Source organism: Periophthalmus magnuspinnatus, chromosome 3, assembly GCF_009829125.3.
Source record: "Periophthalmus magnuspinnatus isolate fPerMag1 chromosome 3, fPerMag1.2.pri, whole genome shotgun sequence".
In the NCBI taxonomy this organism is placed as follows: Eukaryota; Metazoa; Chordata; class Actinopteri; order Gobiiformes; family Gobiidae; genus Periophthalmus; species Periophthalmus magnuspinnatus.
This window is the reverse complement of record NC_047128.1, coordinates 7,410,690-7,434,592: the sequence shown is the minus strand read 5'-3', so window position 1 is coordinate 7,434,592 and position 23,903 is coordinate 7,410,690. Positions and strand designations below refer to the sequence as shown.

At 38.8% G+C, this 23,903-nt stretch overlaps 2 protein-coding genes across 2 annotated transcripts; both read left to right on the top strand.

The window, feature by feature from the left end:
- The first annotated feature begins 153 nt into the window (after positions 1-153).
- obi1 (ORC ubiquitin ligase 1) lies at positions 154-3,685 on the top strand. The gene is made up of 6 exons (XM_033986427.2): positions 154-320; positions 525-660; positions 1,050-1,141; positions 1,338-1,550; positions 1,621-1,709; positions 1,930-3,685. The coding sequence occupies exons 1-6, from the start codon at positions 249-251 to the stop codon at positions 3,134-3,136; spliced, it is 1,809 nt and encodes a 602-aa protein (XP_033842318.1). The 5' UTR covers positions 154-248; the 3' UTR covers positions 3,137-3,685.
- Positions 3,686-4,499: 814 nt separating this feature from the next.
- pou4f1 (POU class 4 homeobox 1) lies at positions 4,500-7,662 on the top strand. The gene is made up of 2 exons (XM_033991943.2): positions 4,500-4,807; positions 5,666-7,662. Exons 1-2 carry the CDS (start codon positions 4,685-4,687, stop codon positions 6,644-6,646), a joined length of 1,104 nt encoding a protein of 367 aa, XP_033847834.1. The 5' UTR covers positions 4,500-4,684; the 3' UTR covers positions 6,647-7,662.
- Positions 7,663-23,903: the final 16,241 nt, after the last annotated feature.

Below are 23,903 nucleotides of genomic sequence, written 5' to 3'. Positions count from 1 at the left end.
ATGTGCTCCAGTATATATGTATTAACTACGTTTGTGTTTTAATCAAAGTTCTTAGAATGAAATACCTGATCATTTAACCGAAGAATTTTCTCTATGCTGAAATTTTGCGTACGCGCCTTTTATGTCCTCCCGACTCTCCGTAGCAGAGAGTCGCTACCGGGGGCGCGCCATATTTGTGCTATGGTGGGAAATTTGTAACTTCTTTGTGTAAGTTTGCTCCGTGTTTGCATTGTCTGTTCCCTCAAAACATGACCCTAAACTTTCAAGCATCAACACTGTCACTGACTCTACCGATTTCTTGTCAAATATGTCTTGGAAAGGTGAGTCAACTTTGATATTTGATGTTTTACGGTAAACTTTGAACTAACTGGATCGTTTACAAAATGCTTGGCAACCCCATCAACATTCTAATCTAAAAGCTAACGTTAGATAACTTTTTTTTCTTCACGTCATATATGGTAATTTATTTTTCATTTTTGTTGGCTGATTTATATATACACTAATACTATAATTATTTTAAATAGGTCAGGCAACCCGTGATATGTGCCAACAACCACGTGTTCTGCTCGACTTGCATGGAGATGTGGTTAAAGAAAGCGAGCCAGTGCCCCACATGCAGAGTGCCCATCACGGCAGAGAACCCCTGCAGAGAAATCATTGGTGAGTACGGATCCGGACACACAGGCGGGGAGGTAATCCAATGAGGCTTCAGCTGCATGTAGTCCAATGTAAATACAAGCATCACCAACCTGATAAGGCGTATTCAGTTTCATAGAGATAGGATTTATTATCCAGGTTGGTGGTAGAGGTGCATGGCTTTAACGCTAAATTGTATGTCAATTTGCTGTGTTCTTCCGAAATTTAACGTTACTGTTGTACTGTAGCACTAAATCACATGTGTGCTGAGAATCTGTCAACCCTTGTCTTGGTGATCACGTTTGCTTTAGTGACGCAATGTAAGGGAAGGGGTTGCCAATAGTTTTTCCCTACATATGATTTATTAAGCAAACAACTTAAACTTTGTAATCACAATGTTTTCTTTTCTCCAGGAGGCACAAATGAGAGTGATCACAAAGAAAGCACTTCTACTAGGAAATGCTTGCGAAAAACAAGAGTGGAGCTGCTTTTTAGAGAGTATGAGGTTTGTATACAAAACAGTTGTTATACAAACCTGTACCTATGACCTATATTTATGACTCTTTAAGTTTACCTTGTAACTGTTAATGTTTAGCAAAGATTTTTGATTTTGTAGAATAGTCTTTCCTTGTCACTCTTTGATGGCTGCTATATTATATTAAGCTTTGTTGTTAATCATGATTTATTCAATTGTTATTTAGGATGAAATTGAAGGCCTCATCCGAGAAAATGAGGAACTAAAAAACAAAAATCAACATTTGGAGTCCCAACTGAAAACTGCTCTGGATCCTGGCTCTGTGGTCACTGATGACAAAAGAGTGGACTCCTTCATCCTGGATGAACTGACCAATAAGCTTCAGGCTGCCACTGATGCTTGTGAGAAAGTAAAGCAAGACATGGACAGGCTTAAAGAGGTATACTGCATTTAATACATCGAATTCGCAACAAACTCTAATATTCTTTGTTAAATCAACTTTGTTACAGGCAAACAAGGCTTTACGATCTCAAAATATTGACCTTGTACAAGAGAACATGAGGTTGAAAGCTGAGGTTGCAAGCAGATCGCCTCAAAAGTAAGTTCGCTACCAACTCCTGCTGATGAATTTTTAATTCCAGCATCTTTTCTTACCTGCTCATCAGTGTTTAGTAAAAATGTTTTCATAAAAATAGATTAAAATCACAGTTCTATTGAGCTCCATCACTCATCTTAGTGATTTTGATGTCATACAGTATTTTTAATCGATAGACTTGCATTTTCTAACTTTATATAATGTAAGATGATGTTTATTGCAGGTTTGGACGCTTCACAGTAGCAGCCCTTGAGGCCAAAATCCAGCAGTATGAACGTAACATAGACCAGTTAAAGCGGGCTTTGGAGCGCAGTGACCAGTACATAGAGGAGCTGGAGTCACGCATCAAAAAGTCAGAGAAGAAGGGTGCTGAATTAGAGGAACCAGTCCGGCAACGCAACAAGAGTGGGCCTGAAGACTTCACACAGCAACAGAAAATCAACATGATGATGAGGAGTTTGAGTGACAACGAGCGTCTGTCCATCTGTAGCAACCCAGAGTCAGACTGTCGGAAATTTTCTCAAAACCATAGCTTGATGTTCCTGCCGTCGGGAAATCACACAGAATTTAAGAAGACTCTGACGGGAAAGCAGAAAAGTGAGGAGTTGAACGGCGCCAGTGTTGACTTCATGCACACCACTCCATCTTCAGCTTTTCGCTCTTTAACATTGAAAAGTCCTGGGGTCCGAGAGAAAAAAGTTGTATTTAAGCCTAGTTCTTATCTAAGGAGGCTTGATTTTGATGAATTTCCCACTCCAAGTAAGGTTCAGTTTATGAGTCTAAATAAATTGAATCCAGACACTGAAGCAGAGACCAAGCCAGTGTTCTGGGATATCTGGAACAAGTCTAAACCTCCTGAAGAACCATGTCCTGGCCCAAGTAAAGGGAGTCCACTCAAAGGAGCTGCATCTAACAATTATGAGACGATTATGAGTGAAGCATCTATGGATGCTGCTTATCTGGATAAAATATCTGAGTTGGACTCCATGATGCTGGATGGAGAGAGCATCAGCAGCCACAGTTCACAGATCTCCTTGGCGTCTTCTCCTTCAAAAGATTTAGAAGCTACTTTAGTGTCAGAAACACAGATCACCTCGGCCTTTGTCCCAGTCCAGTGTAAAACTACAGACTTAAAGCTTCCTAACAAAGAGGGTGTCAAACAAGTCCCTTTACCTGTTAGTAGTGAAGATGCTGGACCCTCCCAGACTGACGAACTGTCCTTTGAGCTGTTGTTCGATTTGCTGGATGAAAACAAGGATGGCGCTGCATGTCAGCGGGACCCAAACAAAGCTGGCTGTTCTTCCTATTGCAGTGACAAACCTGAAAATGCAAGAGATGGAAACACAATGAACATGTTGCAAGCGACAAAGAGGAAGTCCTACGGCCCCTTTACCACAAGCAGTCCCACTAAAATGTCCAAGCTCATGTAAAGGGATCAGGCACTGTTTGTAATCTTGTTTAATTACAAGTGACATGAATTGATGCTTTGTAACTAAATGTTTCTTGTTCATTTTTGTGATCTGTAAAGTTTGACTATTGTGCAGAGTTTTAGTACTGCTTTGATAACAGAAAAGTGAAGGAAAATAGTGAAAAATAGAAATGTGTTCGCTCTTAGCAAGCTCAAAAAAAAAAAAAAAAAAAAAAATTATATGGAAAAAATAAAAATATGCAATCAAGCTATTTGTCTTTGCATTTGATATACTGGTCATTACAGCACTGTGTATTGTTTGAAATTGCTTTTCTTTGATACAAATGTTGTAAATTATCTTCTTTCAACTCATAACACCGCTTAATAACGCATTCACATGGCACACATTGGGGACCTCACATGCTCTGTAAATGTATTGCAACACAAAAGAGGCTTATTTATTATGTAAATGTAATGATATCCTGTATGTTTCACACACCTCTAATCACTGCATGAAATTTTAATTGAGCAGCCTTTGTGGTTTGGCTTGAATAAATGAAGTGTTAATTCATTGGGATTAATTAATTTAATCCCAATGAATTGGGTGACGCTAGTGTATTAAATCAATTTGTTTAGTGCTCATCTGATGGGTCTTAATGAAAGTCAATGGTGTCATTTGTTTGGTGAAACTGAGTAAAGACAATTTAAAACGTTTTTGCCTTATATATTTAATTAATTAAAAAAAAACTAAAAAAAAAAACAATTTGCCCCCGCTTTTGTATTCGTTTGCTTTAATTGACAAAAACACATGGATCAAAGCAATCTGAGTTATAATAGGCCTAAATTTTTAGCAATTGTCTATCCAATTGCCTACACCTTGCCTAGCATTATTTAGAGACATTTATACTATGGTTATATAACCTATTGACTGATAATGCTAGAAGGAAAGTTTACATCAACGATTTCAAGTTATTGAGCAATAACCCAACTCACTTCACTAAACCAAATATAACGAGTGAGATTTGTGGTTGTAATTGGATTAATTTAAAAAAGCTGTGTTTTTTAGGCTAAATAATAGGTTATATAGCTTTCAGTTAGTTGACGCAAGCATTTACAGTATGTGCCTTTAAAATAACACTAGCACCCAGCGTGAGGGTAGCTACGCGAATCCTTGAGGAGAAAAGAAAAAAAAGAAAAGAAAACGCAAGCGTCTAGTCTCCAGATGTTGCAGCCCGTGCCCTGTGAGCAGCTTTTCTGTCAGCCTGCTCGCTGTTCTGCCCATGTTTGTCTCGCGAGAGCAGCAGAGTCCGGGCTTGACGAGATCTGAGGCGCTCAGGTGTAAGAGGCTCTCTCATCCCCAGCAGTGGGAAACAGTAGACAGATAAGTGCGTCTGAGAGACTGCAGGCATCTCTGTGATCTCCGGGCTCAAGGCTGCTCCCGCGAACTCTACTCTGCATCATTAACCGGATAGGCAAAGGGGATCACTGTGTATCTATGACTAGTTTTCCAGCTCTTGTAGACGATTCCCCCCCTTCTTCTTGTGCACTTTAATTGGAGACGCTCGCCAAGATGATGTCCATGAACAGCAAACAGCCGCACTTCGCCATGCACCCTTCTCTACCCGAACACAAGTACACCACCCTGCATTCCAGCTCCGAAGCGATCCGGAGAGCTTGTCTGCAGACTCCACAGGTAATTTAAATCTCTCCAAAACTTGTTTTTTTGTGTCTTCGTGCCTCCTGCATGTAGCGTAGTCTGTGCGTAATAACAAGCTCCGAGGCACATCCAGCTAAGACGCACACTTAATGTATTTTTCATGTGTTCCACGGCAGTCACTCGGAAGTCTGTGATCTTTTTGAAAGCACACAAAGAGCTTTCTGCAAGACTAAAATATTATGCATGGGTCGGACAGAGAAGTACTTAGGTGCTTTCTAACCAAATGACCGAAATTATGGATTAAAATAAGGATCCCGCATTGGACTGGATATTACACTGCTGCTCAGAAACAAAACAAGTTGGCATTTTGTTGTTGATATGCACCTACGTTTAACCGTTTAACCCAGTAAAATGACAAGTTATCTGAATTGTAGCAAATTCTTAAAAAAAAAAGTATATATATATATATATATATATATATATATATATATATATATATATATATATATATATATATATATATATATATATATATATATATATATATATATATAATAGAATTTAGAAATAGCAGCTGGAAAATGTGCAAAATGTGTTCATCCGTTAGCCGTTCCCAAAGTCATAGATTAGTGTTTCCATTTGTTCCATTGCATTTCATTTCACTGTTTACTTTTCTCTTTTACAGGGCATCTTTTTTATTTTCTCAGAATTTCACTTTGTTTTTGTTTTTTTTACATCTACTTGGCAGCCAAGTGTTGTCTTAGTTAAGTTATACGATATTTGCTCTCTTCCGCAGGTTCTGAAACAGCCCAGTTATGCATTTTACAACTTTTAATCACTTTACATAAACTTTAACACATTAACCTTACTTCTTCTCTCTTTTGGTGTGCGCAGTTGCAGAGTAACATCTTCGCCAGTTTAGATGAGACTCTCCTGGCGCGCGCAGAAGCTCTGGCGGCCGTGGACATCGCCGTGTCCCAGGCCAAGACGCACCCGTTTAAACCGGACGCCACGTACCACACGATGAGCACTGTGCCCTGCTCATCCGGGTCCACGGTGCCACTCGCGCACCATCATCATCATCACCACCATCACCATGGCAACATGGAGCCCCCTGACCTCATGGACCATATCAGCTCCCAGTCGCTTTCGCTCATGACCGGGGGTGCGCACGATGGCACAGGCGGTGGAGGTGGCGGCGGAGGCGGAGGAGGTGGAGGGGGACTCATCTCCAGCTCCCCCGCTGGTCACCACCACTCTCACATGCACGGCCTGGGGCATCTGTCCCATCAGGCCGCAATGAGCATGAACTCGCCCCTTACGCACCACGGCCTTATACCGGGCCACCACGGAGGCGGCCAGGTCCCTAACACTGGACTGCCCTCCATCAATGACTCAGACACGGACCCACGGGAGCTCGAGGCCTTCGCGGAGCGCTTCAAACAGCGTAGGATCAAACTAGGGGTAACGCAAGCGGACGTGGGCGGCGCGCTGGCTAATCTCAAAATTCCAGGCGTGGGGTCACTGAGTCAAAGTACAATTTGCAGATTTGAGTCTTTGACGCTGTCGCACAACAACATGATCGCGCTCAAGCCTATCCTGCAGGCCTGGCTGGAGGAGGCCGAGGGGGCCCAGCGGGAGAAAATGAGCAAACCTGACATTTTCAACGGGGGCGAAAAGAAACGCAAGCGGACGTCCATAGCTGCGCCTGAAAAGAGGTCTTTAGAGGCATACTTTGCCGTCCAGCCTCGGCCTTCGTCGGAGAAAATTGCTGCTATAGCAGAAAAGTTGGACTTGAAAAAGAATGTCGTGCGAGTGTGGTTTTGTAACCAAAGACAGAAGCAGAAGAGGTTGAAATTCTCTGCTACTCACTGATGAGTGAAGAAAATTTACTAAAAGAAAAATGACTGAATTTGGGACCAAGGGACACTATAAAGACACCACTTTCAGTCTTTTGTCTCCAGCGGTTTTCCACGCTGGTGCGCAATGGGCTTTAGATCCCCACTTCTAAGGCATCATTTATTATTTTCACGTTGTCGGCGAATGTGAAGTATGCAAATAACAGACACACATTTTGCTCAGTTTTTCGAGGGAAAGTTTAGTCGACATTGCCTTTTAAAACACATGGAAGAAGGTGATTTGCTTTTTACAATAGCAAGTTCTTTTTATAGGCCTATGATTTGAAATATAGCCATTTAAGAATTACCTCATTGATTATTAACATGTGTTTTGGTTTGACTCAGTCGGTGTTGGTAACTCATTAGTCTGTTCATTTCATGTTTTATTTATTTATTATTTGAAGGCTGCTAATTTAGTTTCTTAATTTAATGGCTTCAATGAATTAGGCCTGCATGAAAACCGTCTCCCAGACAGAAACTGTCAATAAGCTGTCACATAGATATTTATATTTATTTTAAATTTGCACAAAGACCCTTTAGGTTATTAGATTGGTTAAATGTTTTGTATATAAAGACATCACTTTATAAATCAGGACAGTGATCCTGTGTTTTGGATAAATTAGGTCTATCTCACTATTTGACTCAACACAAAGTTCAACAGATTGAGAGCCTGTCTGCTCCCGGGAGCAGATATCCGAGGATCATCGAGTTTGCAGTGCAAACACTATGCATTGGATAAGTCACTGCACCATAGAGGAAGATTTACTGTAGACCTGATGTTGTGGGTGGTGTAAGTCACTGTTTAATGCCTGTTTTCATATTGAGACCACCACGTTGTTTGTCGTGTTAATTGTTACAGAAACGTTGTGTAAGTAATATTTTACTTTTGTGCACACACAAGTATGTTTACAACTTGCAGCGACTTGTGTATCATGGAAATGTCTGTCTCCTTCCCTCACTGTCCACGCTCCTCTGTTGTCCTCTCATTGTTACTATTCATTCTGTAAGCCAAATTTAACAGGGAGGTGTGTTCCAGCAATCTTCTAATAAACTAAAAAAAAACAACAAAAAAACAACAACAACCCAACAACAAACAAACAAACAAACAAACAAACAAACAAACAAACACACACGCGCGCGCGCGCACACCCCCCCCCCCCCCCCCACACACACACACTTTTGCTTTCGTGAATGGCTTCAAGAGATGATGCGTAATTTTGATTCTAGCTGTTGAGTGCAAAATTGTATAATATATTGATGAGTTGAGTTACATGTAAACATGTTTGTTGATTATTCAAGACTAATATTGTGCCAAATTCCGAATTAATAATTAGGAAATATACAGATTAAAAAAATGAAAAAATAATTACTACAACAACAACAACAACAACAACAACAACAACAACAACAACAACAACAACAATAATAATAATAATAATAATAATACCTTTATTTTAAAGGGAAAAAATGTAATAACCATAATTTGAAAATAAATCCACTATAAATCACAACTGTTTATATCTGTCAACGAAGACGGAAGATTAAAAATAGACTCAACTGTATTTTCGAAACCTTTGAAATTTTCACGTAAACTTCCGCTGCTATATTTCCACGAGTCGCCTTCATGAACACACTTTAAAACGCAATGGTAAGGTAATGTTAATCGTGCTTGCCGCTGATATCAAATACAACATTTTTTTTGAGAGCTTTCGGGCTTCTTCTGTGAGCTGCTCAAGCGTTTATCGCCACATAGACACGCTCCTTATTCTTGGCTTTTTCAACAAAATAATTAAACGTGAAGAAAACATTCCCACACTTTAAATGTTGTTTTTTTTTTTGTTGAGTAGACATTTTAACAATTTTAGGCCCGTCTCTGGTTACATTTTTTGCGCGTAATTTCGCAACAGCTAAATATTAACAGCATAACTTCACCATTTTATTTCCAGTAAAAGTTAGCATCTGAGATAGCCACAGTATTTGCTACACTAACACTAAAGTGCCGCTCCTTCTAGTCCCGGACAGAAGACTAATGCATTATTGAAAACCTATATCAAACAGCTCTGGGGTGCTGTCTCTCTGCACAGGAGCCCGGGATGAAGTCGGACTGTCTGCCTGCACAATAGCCTCTAATATGTTAATGGCCGTAGGGGACGCCCGAGGTACCGTCCCCAGCTGCCTCGCCTACCATATGTCAGCCCGTTACGACACAGCCTTCTATTAATCAACTGCTATTTCATCACTGGCGACGACTTCTACGCTACCATGCTAGTTCAACAGCAAAAGCACCGCTGCGTCATGGCGCACGAAATGAGCGAGCGAGGTGGGCACACTTGGGCCGTAGAGATTCACTCGGGCCTTCCTCGCCGTTAGATATCACTGAGAAATCTTCCCACGCGTGTGGTATGTCCGACAGAGGGCAACTTCATACACAAATAGCTTACGGTAAATTAAAACGGCTATTCAAATTTAAACATAATCTACTGGACACTGTAGCTTATAAAAAGTTTAGGTACATAAATATTTGTTTTTTTACAAATTCAGCCTATATGTATTTTAAAATCCTGTTGGGCCTTTATGAATTTAACAATTGCATTGCATTATAGATAGACCTGTACATTTAGGATGGGCAAATGTCAAATGAAATTGTTAATTTAACTAAACTTTAAACAATGGGCTGAATGTTGGATCTATTTTAAGAAAGCATAGATCTTATTAATAATTTATTAAATACTGATAGATGATCCATGTCTGTTTAGAACTGATTCAACACAGCACAACTTAAGTTTGAATATTGGGATGTCATTTCAGAATGGGGTCCTTCAGTGATGCAGTAATGTTAATTAAAACCTTACCTTTATGTGATTGCCCTGTCTTTGAACAACTAATCAAAATATATATGACCTATCATAAGCTTCATACAGGTAAAGGGTTACATTCAAAGTCTAAAAACCTCTTCAGCTACATTTTTTGTATTTTATTATGTAATAGATTTCAGGTTCTTGCCTCTTTTTGCCCAATGGATCCATTACAGCACCAAGCTTTGAGACTGGAGCAGAGTGGAGCCTACAGGAGCTCATATCTGAAGTCCTTCAGGCCACTACTGGGGAGTAATTAATCTCCAGTGTGGATGTAAATAAAGGGAAATTGGATTCCTGACAGATGAGATGAGAAAGTGGGTGACACTACGCCGGTGAAATAATGATGTGAGCGCATGTTATGGAAACGCAGCACTTAGATTTACGAGTGGCCGACTTTTTACTGTAGCTCAGAGCAGAGGGGAGTGGGCCTATGATCCAGGTCTAATCGCAGCTGTTAGGCGCCAGGTTAAGATGGATGATACCATTATAATTACAATGCTACAGGCTCATATAAAACCTAACTGATAACGCAGGGTCTGAACTTATTTAAGTTTTTGTTTTCCTGTTTGTTTCTTCCAAAGTCTTTAAACAAAAATAAGAGCTCCCATTGCGGGTGGTACTGATCTAACCACACAGAAGGCTGGCCTTTTGGACGGAAATGTCAAAGCTGGGCTGCGGAGGGTAGATCCCTCAGATCTGCACTCATTTCCCACTCATATTTGCTCAGTAATCCGCAGTGGCAGCCCTCCTCCGCTCAGAATGCGCACAGAGAGGCGGTACTGTTGACACAGGGGTATATTTCAATCACAGAGGGTTCAGAGTCAGACGAACAACTTATTTGTCTAATAAATCCGTCATTTAGTAAGAAAAATATTTGATCTTCAAGGGCTGACCTCTTGTCATGTAGCCAGTGATGGATAAATGGAAATGCATGCTATGGATATGCAGGTAGGCTGCATAGCAAAATGTGTAATTTAGATTTGTATTTGTACGAAACGCCCCAACAAACACATCACCCGTTTTCATATTTGACCATTTCACCAAGAAGAAGGGAACAGCATATTTTAGCTTTGGAGATTTTGCACAGCCAATAAATAATATATAGTACAAACAATAACAAAACAAGGTAAAAATACTAGTACCAGACTTTATAGATGAATTTTGAGACTGCCAATGAACCCCTTAATACGTTTTTATTGTATTGCAGCTTTGTTCCAGTCTGCACCAAATGTTGGAACATCAGAGGCCGTGATAAAGCCTCTTATTTCCCAGAATACTCACTGCCATTATCTGCCCTGGATCTAGCTCCAAAATGTCCATCTGCCGCACTCTGGGACTGTAATTAAAAAATACATCATTAAAAGTTATAGCAGTCATTGCAAACACATTAATTGTCTTAACTTGTATCAGACTCTTTTTACATTACATTCTTTTTGTAACACAACTTAAGTTGCATTAAAGATATGTTAAAATTTCAAAGTCATATTCAGCTATATTCATCCATATAAATTGTAATCCCCTCTGTTTAGTACTTGAGTCCTCCCTATTTGAGCTTTCCTGTCATGTCCTATCTTGGATCAAATTCTGAAGAAACAAAGCCTCCTCCATCATAAGTTAACCCCGATTTATGAAGCCCTTTTGCTTGACACCATTTTGAAGTCCTAAAATATCAAAACACTTGTCAATGTCCGAACAGAACAGGTTTAGATGTGTTACTTCATTCTAAAAAATACCTTTCCCCACCTGAATGTCACTCTGTGCAAAATGTGCCCTACTACCTAAATGTCATTTATTTCCCAATTTTCTCTTGTAAGAGCTGCTGTAGCCTCTGGCAGAGTGCTCTTTGAACCCTCCGTTGAACTCATCTCCCTGTCGTCATCACTCTTACAGGCTCCAGACGCCAAATACAAAGCCCTGGCCACTGAAAACACGATGATCAGACCAGAGCAGTGATCTGTGGAGACACAATCAAACAGATGATGTGTCATTTGACTATTTTATCTCCTGACAAGAAAAGTTTTAAAGAGGTTGTTTAAAATCATATAATGAGTTAATGTGAGGTATTTTGGTTGTCGCTGTCCGCGGTGCTGAAGAAGCTGGGAGTGCATATTTCAATTTCATGGGTTAGCTGAATGTAAGGAAATACTATGGGAAATATGGGAAATACTGTTTGCCCAGAGAAGTAGATAACTTGAATGAAAGATATTGGCACAAGTAATCAGTAAGTGCTTCCATTTCATCAACAAGAAGTGTGCAAGTGAAGTTAAAATACCAGACGCACATACGATTACTTAATTTATTTATAAACAATTTCTTCATTGATTAATGCTATATACATGTTTATTTTTAGCTTCATTTCTGTTCAAAAGTATGTTACCAAAGTGTTAACAAAATATATAGACCTTTTTTGGTTCAACCTGATACGTGGACGACTGAGGGATTACACAGACTTCAACCTGAGGAGAACTTTAAGAGTTGCTATCCATGGTGCTGAACATGTGCAAACAGAGTATTAATTAATTTTAACAGTTTAACCAAACATATCTACATTTAACTTTTATATGACTACTATATTGATCACGATTTTTCGCTTTTGTATTGGCACATCTTGTGAGTGGAGGAGTCCTGCCCTCATGGTGAGTATTGTATATATCTCCAGTGTACACACGGTCGGGATAATGAGGAGAGTGGCCACGCTTCGCCCACCACCGCACCATCAAATATTCATCACTGTTGATTAAACAGCCGGCAGCTGCCCATCACCGCAGTTTCAAAATTGTATCAACTCTCCCTGTCTGCATCCTCCATACAATCAGATGAGACCAAGCCCCCATGAAATGTGTTTATTTTGCATAGGAATCATACAGGTAAGCTAAGGGGACAACCTTTGTGCATTGTCGAAGTCTCAATCTTTGCACTCTTTAGTTTTACATCAAAAGTGGATATTTCTGTTGTGTGGAAGGTATAGGAGTATCTTTGGTGATTTTACGTGACTCTTGTTACTTTTACATGTAAGTGTATGGCTGCATGTTTAGAAGTTACCATGGTGACACAATGCTCAATGCTCTTTCCTGTTGTAGTTCCAGCTAAATCAGCTCTTTCTAATCAGATTGCATTAAATTAAAGCCCAGATTAAAGTCTAATTTGAGTAACAGAGCTTCAGATAGAGCAGTACTTACAGTTACCTTCACACCCCCAGGAAATGTTGATGGATTCAGCTGCAAAGTATCAGTTGATAGTTTTCAGGTTTTCAGGATGATGTCATACTCTCAGATAGGGGACAGAGAGGAGCTAGTTTATTCTGTTGACTACTTTACAATGAAATAGCCAATAGGTAAATTCACACATGTTGAATGTGATGATTTCTTTTAGTGCCCTCGAACTTGCTATGTTACAACACAACTTAGCATTTTAATAATATTAATTTTAGCTGCCCCAATCTCAATTAAATATAACTGTCAACCTGACAAAATGCTTCAGTAAAACTAATTTGAGTTAGAGAAGTGCTGAATCAGTGTGAACAGGAGTAGAAGTCAGTTGGAGAGTTTCACATTTTTAATTTTCTTTGCAATAAAATTAGTTTAGATAATTTATAATGTATATTATATTTTGTACTTAATATAACACGTTGTTTATTTGTTACCTTTTTGTTTTTCTAATTTGAAGTTTTCAGAGAACAGCTTTAGATGCTGCTGTCCATGGTACTGAATTGTAACATTTTTGTATATATTATGTTGGCTAGATAATAAATGCCAGCTATTTGTGTATTGTATATATATTTTTGGTCATTTTATATTCCAGCAACACAAAAGATATTTTTATGATCTGATTTTGTGATGTGAGGTAGTGCTGTGTGCAGTACCTATGCAGGTCTGAAAGGCAGTAGGTCTCACTCTGAACATTGACGTTTCCATCCAGTGACTGTGGCCTGAATGACAGGAAGAAGAAGAAGAAGAAGAAGAAGAAGAAGAAAAAGAAGAAGAAGAAGAAGAAGAAGAAGAAGAAGAAGAAGAAGAAGAAGAAGAAGAAGAAGAAGAAGAAGAAGAAGAAGAAGAAGAAGAAGAAGAAGAAGAAGAAAGCTGTAGACTCTGAGGAGAGGATGGCTGTTGTGTGTTGGGTTTTGTGTGGATGTGTTTGAGAGACACAGACACAGAAGAGAAAGGGGAGAGTGAGAATGAGAGAGGTTACTGCCAACCACATTAAATATTTCATGAGTTGTTGGAGCAGAGAGGAAAGACTGCCCAGGAAGCCTGCTCCCAGTCATTTGCTGAACCGAGGCTGATGCATGCTGGGAACAAATGCTGATGAAGTCACACATAACCTTATTCACTCCTCATGAATGTCACTGACAATGCAAATAGTGGCAGCATATTGTATTGTATATATTTGTCATTTTCGGCAAGTGATTTCTCAATTCTACTCTGCTCTGTTTGGGAAAAGGCCCATACTCCGCTGAGCTCAGAGTCCCATACCTCATTTAACAAGACAACATGAGTCTAATTGGATGATTGATGCAGGCTTGATTTGTCACTCCCCTGATAACGGGAGAAAAATCACTGTTTTCATAAACACATGTTACATAGAGCCCACTGAATAAAAACGATTCATTCAAAAGGTTGTCAAATAGCTATTAATAATTAACATTTTGCAAATAACTTTTGAGGTCACATTTATAGATTTTGGAAAAGTACAAATTTCTATATGGAGATAACACTACTACATAAATCAAATCCAAATGTTATGTAGGCCAATAAGAACTATATATATATATAAAAAAAAAAAAACAATAAGAATGAATGAAAGAATTTGAATGAGAACTAATATACAAACAAATAAGAAACATTTTTGTAAATGTTTAAATGAGTTATTTTATATGACAGAATACATATTTTACAAGCAATAATTGAGATGCATATAAATACATGCAATACGTTTTGCCATTTTACACACAGGTTGGGGATCTGAATGCAATGCCTATTACCAATCTCTGTTATCCAGAAATATAGTTCTTTTGCAACTGTTCTTTGAGAATATCAACAAAAATTAACTTTCTATAGATAAGAAATCAGAATATTATAACAAGGCCAACAGTGCCATGTTCACCCTAGCAGAGACACAGAACAGGAGGAAGTGAGTCTCACAGGGAAAGGAAGACAAAAGCTGGCTTCATGTTACGGGGCATTGATCGTGCCCCGATCTCATAAGCCCCTTGTTACTGAGACTGGAATGTCACCCTGATGATGGTTTTACTGGAAGATCTGAGTCGTGACGTAGCTCTCAGTCCAGGCCTCTGTGCTGTTTATGTTTCTGTGAAAAATCTCTGACGTTCAACTGCTACATGATCTATAGGAAAGTCTTAGTCAATGAAAACAGCATCTCAAGGATGTCTACTATAACTATTGTTGAATCAAGACTTTTTCTGCTGGTTTATCTCCATGTTCACTACCAGTCAAAAGTTTGGACACACCCTCTCATTCAATGTTTTTGTCACCTTTATTTTTACTACTTTCGACATTTTATTTCCATAGGGAAGACATCAAAGATATGAAACAAGATAAATGGAAATATGCAGCATATTTTTTAATTTTTACTTTTTATATTTTATATTCAAATCTTCAAAATAGCCACCTGTGGCTTTGTCTACATAATTTGATATATCTTTCTTCATATATTTGATGTGTTCTGTATGTATCTAAAATGTAGAAAGTAGTAAATAAATTAATGAGAGGGTGTGTCCAAACATCTGACTGGTGACACACAATGCTAATCAAAAGTTAAATAATTCTACAAAATTAAAAATATTTTTTGACAAAGCAAAGAGGGGATATTGAGAATTTGAAAATGAAATATTTAAAAAAGTAGAGTTATTTACCTTTTTTTCTTTGCTACATAATTTCATGTATATTGCTTCATATATTTGATGTCTTCTGTATGCATATAAAATGTAGAAAGTAGTAAAAAAAACAAAAAAAAAAACAAAAAAAAACAAACAAACAAAAAAAACAATGAGAGGATGTGTCGTCGAACGTTTGACTGGTAGTGTTGATGTTATTGTTTTGTCTAGAATGTCGCACAGTATGTCATTGAACTTATGTCCATTAAGACAACCAGGTGACACCACCAAGTCAAGGCATTGTCAGATCTGTGAAGAGGCAAACACATTTAGGAGAGAAGACTGCAAGCTTTTTCAAGGCCTTAAAATGTCTGCAGGTGAATACACACGAGATAGAACCCCTTAATGTCAGTAAGTCAGTCAGTTGGATTATGTAAATTATGTTTCGTATAATGATTTCTTAAGTCTGTGGCCACATATTTAGTGCATTAGTTCAACATACACTGAAAAACATGTCACAGTCCACAAATCCTAACTGTTACACATAAACTGAACCTGATAATGTGATACCTAAGTCAAATCAGACACAACTTTCAACATGTTCATTTGAACATCCTTGTCATAAGAGCATCTTATCTGCCGGGCAAACAGCATTGGGCCAAAAGAGAAACAGCTATACTAATATGTCCAAATGAATACCACTGTGATTTTCCTACTTTACAATTTTTCATCCAGAATCTTTGTAGCTTTGTAGCAGTGAGCATTCCCCGTTCCCTTGCCTGCTCTACTCAGCCTGTATCATGCCAGTTATTGTGTATAATCATGATCAGACCCCTGAGACCCTCACAGCGCCTACAGGAGCCGATGTGTGCTGCAGTCTCTTTGACACCTCTCATCAATAGCACTTGTTTTGACATTGATTGTTGTGTCGTACATGTCTCCACTCTGCCCCTCTCAGGTCAGGGTGTGAAGGCACCGCTCCTATATATTACTCATGGGACCAGGGCAGCTTCCTCACAAGACTGACAGGTTTGACAGGTGCAGCCGCAGTCCACTTTGACAAAGTCCTGATTAGTCTGTCACTCACTGACAGCCTAACTATGTCAAATTCACTCAGCACTCCCACCAGTCGCATATATGTAATGTGAGGACAGGACAGGGAAACTGAAACTGAACTGGCAAATTTATCCTCAGTTAGCATGGGATACATTAACAGATACATACTGAGCTAGGGTGACTACATGTATAAAAATATAAAGTCAGTTTCGTAAGATTATATTTGTTTGCATGTTTAGGGATTAGTGTTTGTATTATGTGTTTATAATCTGCTTAAATGTAACATCACCTTACAGAAAGTCTAATAATTAAAATCTGTAAGCCTATACAAGTCTATAGGGTAATTGCTTAAGATATAATTTCTGTAATTTGCCCTACTATATGCATTAACATTGACACAAACACTTTCCTTAAAGGACCCATATTACGCTATTTTCTGATTTATGTTATAATATTATTTCCTCATCACAAACATACCTGGAGTTGTGCTTTGTTTCATTCACACATATTTAACACATAAAACCTGCATATTTAGGTTGAAAACACTTTGTTCCATCTTGTGATGTCATGTATCACGCCACTGTGATTTTAAACACCATACACATTCACTAGAATCATTTAGGTAATTTCAGCCCTGGAACTTCCAATCTCTACTAAACGAAAGATAGACGTAGCTGTTAACTTGAAAACTACCACTAGATGACATCACAAGATGGAACAGAACCTTTCGAACTTTGGGGATGCAAGCAGCCCAATAACGCAGGATTATTCAAACATGTGTGAATGAAAGAAAACACAACTTCAGATTTGTTTTTGATGAGATAACATTGCTGAAAGCACACAAGAGTCACTTTTGAGCAATACAGTATCTATAAAGCAAGGTTGGATATTTATAGGTTTATAGGAATCTCACTCTCGACCTAAACATAATTTGTAAAGTGCTCAGATCCACTTGTCCGCAGGTTGGTTGTCCAATTCCAGCTCCCACAGATGAATGCTGTCCTTGTGTCCTTGTGGCAAGACACTTAACTGTCTGCATACACTGTTGTGTGAATGTGTGTGTGAATGGATGAGGGGTTCCTTAATGTAAAGTACTTTGGGTGCCTTGAAGGTGGAAAACCGCTATATAAAAATGTAACCATTTATAAAACAAAAAAACTGAAAGAAAGGAGATGCAGTTTAGAACAGTTTTCAGGGCTTTTTTGAAGATGGTGAGTGCATTTGGGCAGTTGTTGTTTGTTCTGAGTTTTCCAAAAGTGTCCTAACACATAAAGTCTCCAGCTGACACCCTGTCCATCCCTCTCATTCAATACTATGGATAACATTTAAGAGCAGTGTGAAGTCAGACACATCTGGCTGATACCTCAGCGGAGGGCCCTGTTGTTGATCCCGTTCTAATTACCTCCATTGACTGCAGTGCAATATTATCTGTCTGTCCTACAGCCTCTGCTCCACCAATCCTCCTGTTTCTCACGGCCACAGTCCAAACGCTGCCTGCTTATTGATAAACTGTACCTCTGAATAATTCACAATGAAAACACAGAGCTAATCAATGGCCAGGACAAAATCTCATATGAGTGACAAATTGTGCTGTAATGTGAGGTGGGAGGTATGAGAACAAGGCTTGCAGTTGAGTACTGCAATCTAAATGTTATACTTAGATAACTTAGATAGATTTTAAAACATTTTACAATTTCATTTGGTGATTCATGATGGAATACAATCAAAGTTGAGTCTGAATCTTAAAGCTGCACTATGTAAGGGGAGGGACCGCCACCTGCTTCTCTCCTTGGAGATGTTTTTGTTTTGCATAGAGTATTCTATGTTAGGTTATTCAACTTATCTGTCTCCATGGAGACATGACAATTATAACACCAGGCCAAGTTAGAGGAGTGGCAACCGCCACAGTAAAAATAACTTTTCAACAATAAAAAGTTTAATGCCATATACTGGAACATTTTTGGCAAAGCAGTATTTCAGAGACAAGCAGGTAGGGAATCCCCCCTCCAGTAAAGTTATATAGTTCTAGGACTAAATGTAGGAATTCATTTAAGTAAACGTCCATGTAATCTCTGTCATCCTGCTCCATAGTAAAAAAAAAAGTTCAAAATTTGAGTGGGAAAAAAAAAAAAAAAAAAAAAACTAAACCAAAAACTAAACTTCTTGTTCAGTTGACAAAACGGAAATTACTATTACCATTTAAAGTAAAAGATAAAATATATTGACTTTGATAATATTCATTTTGATGACAATTTTTATAGCAAAAACATCATTGTAATGTATTTACTTTCAAACTTCTTTAACTTATAACCCACCTGTGTCTATTGAGTCCACATCTGTCAGCCATGTCTGAACTCACTTCCCTTTTTATTTTATGACTTTAAAATAACCACTAGTGTACTGTTCTACTGACACTTAAGAGTTGCTAAGTAATTAACACTACATTGGATTTATAATTGGGCTATCATGGGCCTTTATTGGTCAATTACCCAGTCAAAACAAGTGAGTCAGCCAAATATAACTGTCTTATTACACCTCAATTAAAACAAATGCGCTTGGTGAAAAGGGGGTTTGGGCTGAAGGGAGGAGGGAGCCGCTCTACATTCCCCGTATATCATTGAGTAATTAATATTTTCATTAACTCTAGCAGCTTTGAGCCCGGCCTGCCTCCCATCATTTCATTTCCTCTCCATGGGTTCAATACTGTCGTGACTCCATAATTAGTTTGATTTATGCCACACTGCAAGCTCCTTCCTCTTCCTCCTGCCTCACCTTCTCCTAATGTCCAATAAATACACTGTACAAAGAACAAATGGGTCCCTGTGCACGGTGACGGCTTCAAAAACAGGCTTCAAGGAAACAAGGACTAAGCCCGGACTAAACTAGGACTAATCTAGGATTAAACCAGGACTAAACCAGAACTAAGCCAGAACTAAACCAGGACTAAGCCAGTACTAAACCGGGACTATACCAGGTACATAAATGTATGTGAAAGTTTGAACAAACAAATCTCAAATCATTCAAATCAAATTATTATTATATTTTACACTCTATTCTCCTAATTCAAAAACTACTAAACTTATTGTAAAACAAGTCTAAATAGTGCTAAAACAGTCTGGATTGAACCAAGTGTGAATCAGGACCAAAGCAGGACCAAACCAGGACAAAGCCATTACAGAAATAGATCTAAACCTGCATCTGGTCACCTCTCCACAGATCTGACCTGTAATTTGGCCTGATAGTGAAATCTGCTTGTTGCAAAGGAGAAAGATATGTTTAATGCCGTGCTGTTGAACATTGCTTAACAAGCTCTATGGAAACAAGGTCTCATGCCCTCCATCAGAGGTTTTACAGGTGAATCTTAAGATCTTAAGCAATCTTAAGTTAATTTTGTGCACAAGACCACACAGTTATATAATTAGGAGTAAAAATTACATTTTTAATAATTAGATAATATTTAGAAAAAGATATATAACATGTAACAACTCTGTAGTTTATTCAAACCAGAACATGCCTAAAATGGACTAACCAAAGACCAACATAGATCTAAAGCAGGACTCATCTCTAATGTTCATTGCTACATGGGAAGCAGTGTTCTGTATGTGCACTGAGATAGCTGAAGAACAAGGCAACAGACACGGGCTTTATGAAAAATTCACAATAGGAACTTTGAGAGAAGGACTAAGGGTCTAACACAGCAGGGAAACACGCCTTATTAAAGATTGAATCATACATACTGTACATGTCTCTGGACCGATATCCTTGATACCGCTGCCCAAAAAACCTCTGGGACTCAGTGAAAATGAGAGAAAAAGAGGAGGGGAGGGCATCTCAAGAGGCTTGAGGTGTTAATAGTTGATGATGAGTGCTAACAATACGCTCCTTGGGCATTTCACAAAAGACTAGTACTTTTGTATTTGAACAGGAGTTGCTTCAATGAGTAAAAATTGTCAGAGTACATGGTTTTGATTGTGTTCTTGTGGTTCATCGCACAACAGTACAAGTCCACACAGAGTAATATTATAGACTATAGGTGGTACTACACTCAGTGGGGTATAAGAAGAGTGCACTTGAATGATTTGCACATTAATAATTCTCCATTGATTATTGTGCTGCTGTTTAAAGGTGAATGGCAGAGCTTTGGCAGCAGTGGGGGGCGCAGCGGCCGTGTCTCATTTACATTTTGGAAAGAGCACCTGACTCCCAAGAGAGAGCATGCATCATTTTTCACGTGAATACTGACTCTGAACTTTCTCTGTTGTAAAAGGCTGGCTAGTCCTGGACAATTTTCTATATCCTGTAGTGATGGGAGATATAATTTTGATTTGATCAGATATCAAGTAATGTAATGATGAGTGTGTTATCATTCCCATACAGATACCAATATGTTTTTTATGGTTTTTTTTTAATGCATTAATACTCCTCTAGAATACATGTGCAGATAAAAAAATCAAAAAGTGATTAAATATTCAAGCATGAAAATCAATACTTTTAAATACTTCAAAGTATCAATATGTCAGTATTTATCTGCCCAACATTAGCTTCCCATACATCAGACAATACAAGATTCCTCAAATAAGACACAATTACAATAGTATTTGTTGAGATAGTCAGATGCCCTTCCTTACAATGTAGTTATCACTAGGGACTGAACAAGACTTACCTGGCCATCCAAGACTACAAACACACTGTAAATCCCATTCAGACAATTCAGGTATAATAAAGATAAAGTAATAAAGATAATGTCACAGTCCTGTTATTATTATTGTGCTGTTTCTTCTCAAGCCGGATTATACTGAACCAAGGTCTATTTTAGAGACAAGCCCTTTTTCAAAACTGCAAACTCCAACAACTACCCTGCAGCCAACTCCTTATTGAGGTTATCCCAGATTTCTATAAAAGCAGTTGTCAGCATCAGCAAAGAGCAAACACGAGAGTGAATCTGGGTTTAGTTCTCCTCAACTTGCTCCTAAATACTCACAGAGAATGTTACAGTGGAGCTGAAGTAATAGAAATAGTTCCCAGATGTTGTAATTGAGAGTGACAGTTTAACTTCATAAATGATCTCACAGTGGGACCACAAAAAAGACCAAGTAACAAGCAATTATTAAAGCTGCAGTGTAACTTTTTTAGTCTGATCTGCCATCTGCTTGTCTGCTCAAGATGTTATAGAGTTGCTAGGAATGTTCCACAGAATGACCTGAAATGTATATAGACGATCAGGTGACACCATCAGGCAAACTTACAGGTCAGATCTGTGGAAAGGTAAGCCACCTAACAGTAAGAATGGATGTTTTTCAAGTTGAAACAAAACAAAACAAACTGTTGCAGCTGAAAAATTGCAAGAGATATATTTACCACCATGCATGGAACATTCCAGGCAAAGCATTGCCATGTTGATAAGGAGGTAGTACAAGTTATGATACTAGTAGTATCAATATAAAAGATAGCAATAGTAGCAAATGTAGGAGTCGTAGTAGTAGTAGCAACAGTAGCACCAGCAGTAAATAACTACTAAGTAAATAGACAAAAATGTTTGTATCACAACAGCAGCAAATACAATGGTGTAAAATGGACCAAAGCAGTGACAGGACTCTCTCACTCTCTGCTGGTTTCATGAGGGCCAGTTCTAAGCGGGTGCAAACATAAAGATAATCTTCAGTGCCACATAAAGAGGAGCCAAATTAGTTCGCTAGCCAGACTGTCCATCTCAGCAGCTCTCAGGCACATTTAGTAAGCACTGAACACAGCTCTTTCTACCATTTCCCCTTACTTAATTATTGATGTTAATTATCATGGTGTGGTTTGTCTGTGCCATAACAATATATTCTTAACAAGAGCAAAGTCAGTGGGCTTTCTCTGGAATTATCTTCAGCAGGGCTAATGGAACATCCCAGGTTTTTCCCCCTGCACTGAAACAGTTGTTTGTCAGTGTAATGTGCAACTACACCAAAGCCTAAGATAATGCACAAAACAATTTAAAATAGTCGCTGTGTATATTTAGATGTTTCTAAAGTTTTCTAAATGGTTAGATTTGATTATGAATAAATGATAAATGATGGATCCTTCTCATACTATTGTGGTTTCATTGGTACATTGAGAATACCTGTACATCTGGACCAAATTTGGAAATGTACTTTGGAAAATGGTAAATGGTCAGATTTTAATATAGCTCTTTTCCACCTTCCAGGCACTCAAAGCGCTTAACATCAAGAAACCGCTCACCCATTCACACACACATTCATACACCAGTGTACATAGACACTGGGGATGAGGTGGGTTAAGCGTCTTGCCCAAGGGGAGCTAGGGTCAGTGTATCTGACCGCTCTACCAGTTTTTGCTTATGTTGATAGTCAACCTTCTGATCAGTGGGATCTTTACCAAAATGTTGCTCTTATTCCAGTTGGCTTATTATTCTACCTTATTCTGCCTGGTTTTATTTCTTTGGCTACTGACCTCTAGTCAAACTCTCTAAGGCCTAATAATTCAAACTCCAACTTGCTTTAAATTGATAACAAAATGTCTATCAAAACCTGATATCAGACAATTGTTTTCAGACTTGCCACTCTCCACAAGGCACCTGTTTGTCCAGATCCAAATCAGTATGTCCAACATGTAAACATCCAATAACGGCACAACTCAAATGCTTTTACCTCTTGATTATATGATCTTGGCCTCTCCCTCTGCTCCTCTGCTCCTCTGCTCCTCGCGCCTCTTGTTGTGGTGGAAGGGCCCGCGCTCTCCGTCTTCCAGTGCCGCGGGGCATGGAGCTGCAGCCCGCCAGTCAGTTCCCATCAATTAGTGCACCCCTGCGGCCCCATGGCAGGACCCACCTTTGGCTGGGGAGGAGAGATATTGATTAGTTCAGCTGCTCTGTCAGGTCGGAGCAAGCTGGTCTGGATGATCTAAGGCCTTCAAACCAGAGACCAGATCATGTTGAGATTTTTGACACTTGTACGTACACACACACACGCGGAGGCACACATATGCACACATGCACTTATAAACCAGAAGTGTCCACAAATGCAATGCAGCGTGGCTCTCAGATGGCTGCAGGTGAGAGAGGAGAGATGAGAAAAGAAGTGCACAACAGTGGCTTGTCAGGAAAGTGATGTCTGAGAACTGACAACTGCTTGTTAGTTTTTTTTTCCTACATTTGACTGCAGCAGAAAACCACCGCTCTTTGGACGCATGGGGAGATAATGCTGGACTCAAATAAACAGTACAACAAAACAATAACAATGTAGACTGTATTGGGCATCAAGTCTACACTGACAAAAGTAACCGGTGCCTGTCCCAAGTTTGGATAAATAAAGAGATGAGGTAATATTAAATTCATTTTTAAAAATTTAAATCCAATGATCTATTGCAGGAACATTAAAACCAGCAACAGGGCAAGAATTTTGCAAAAGAAAGATTTGAAACGCTTGCTTTAAAATATTTTTTGGTCAAATTCACATCAAGTGACACAAGTTATTACAAAAGAC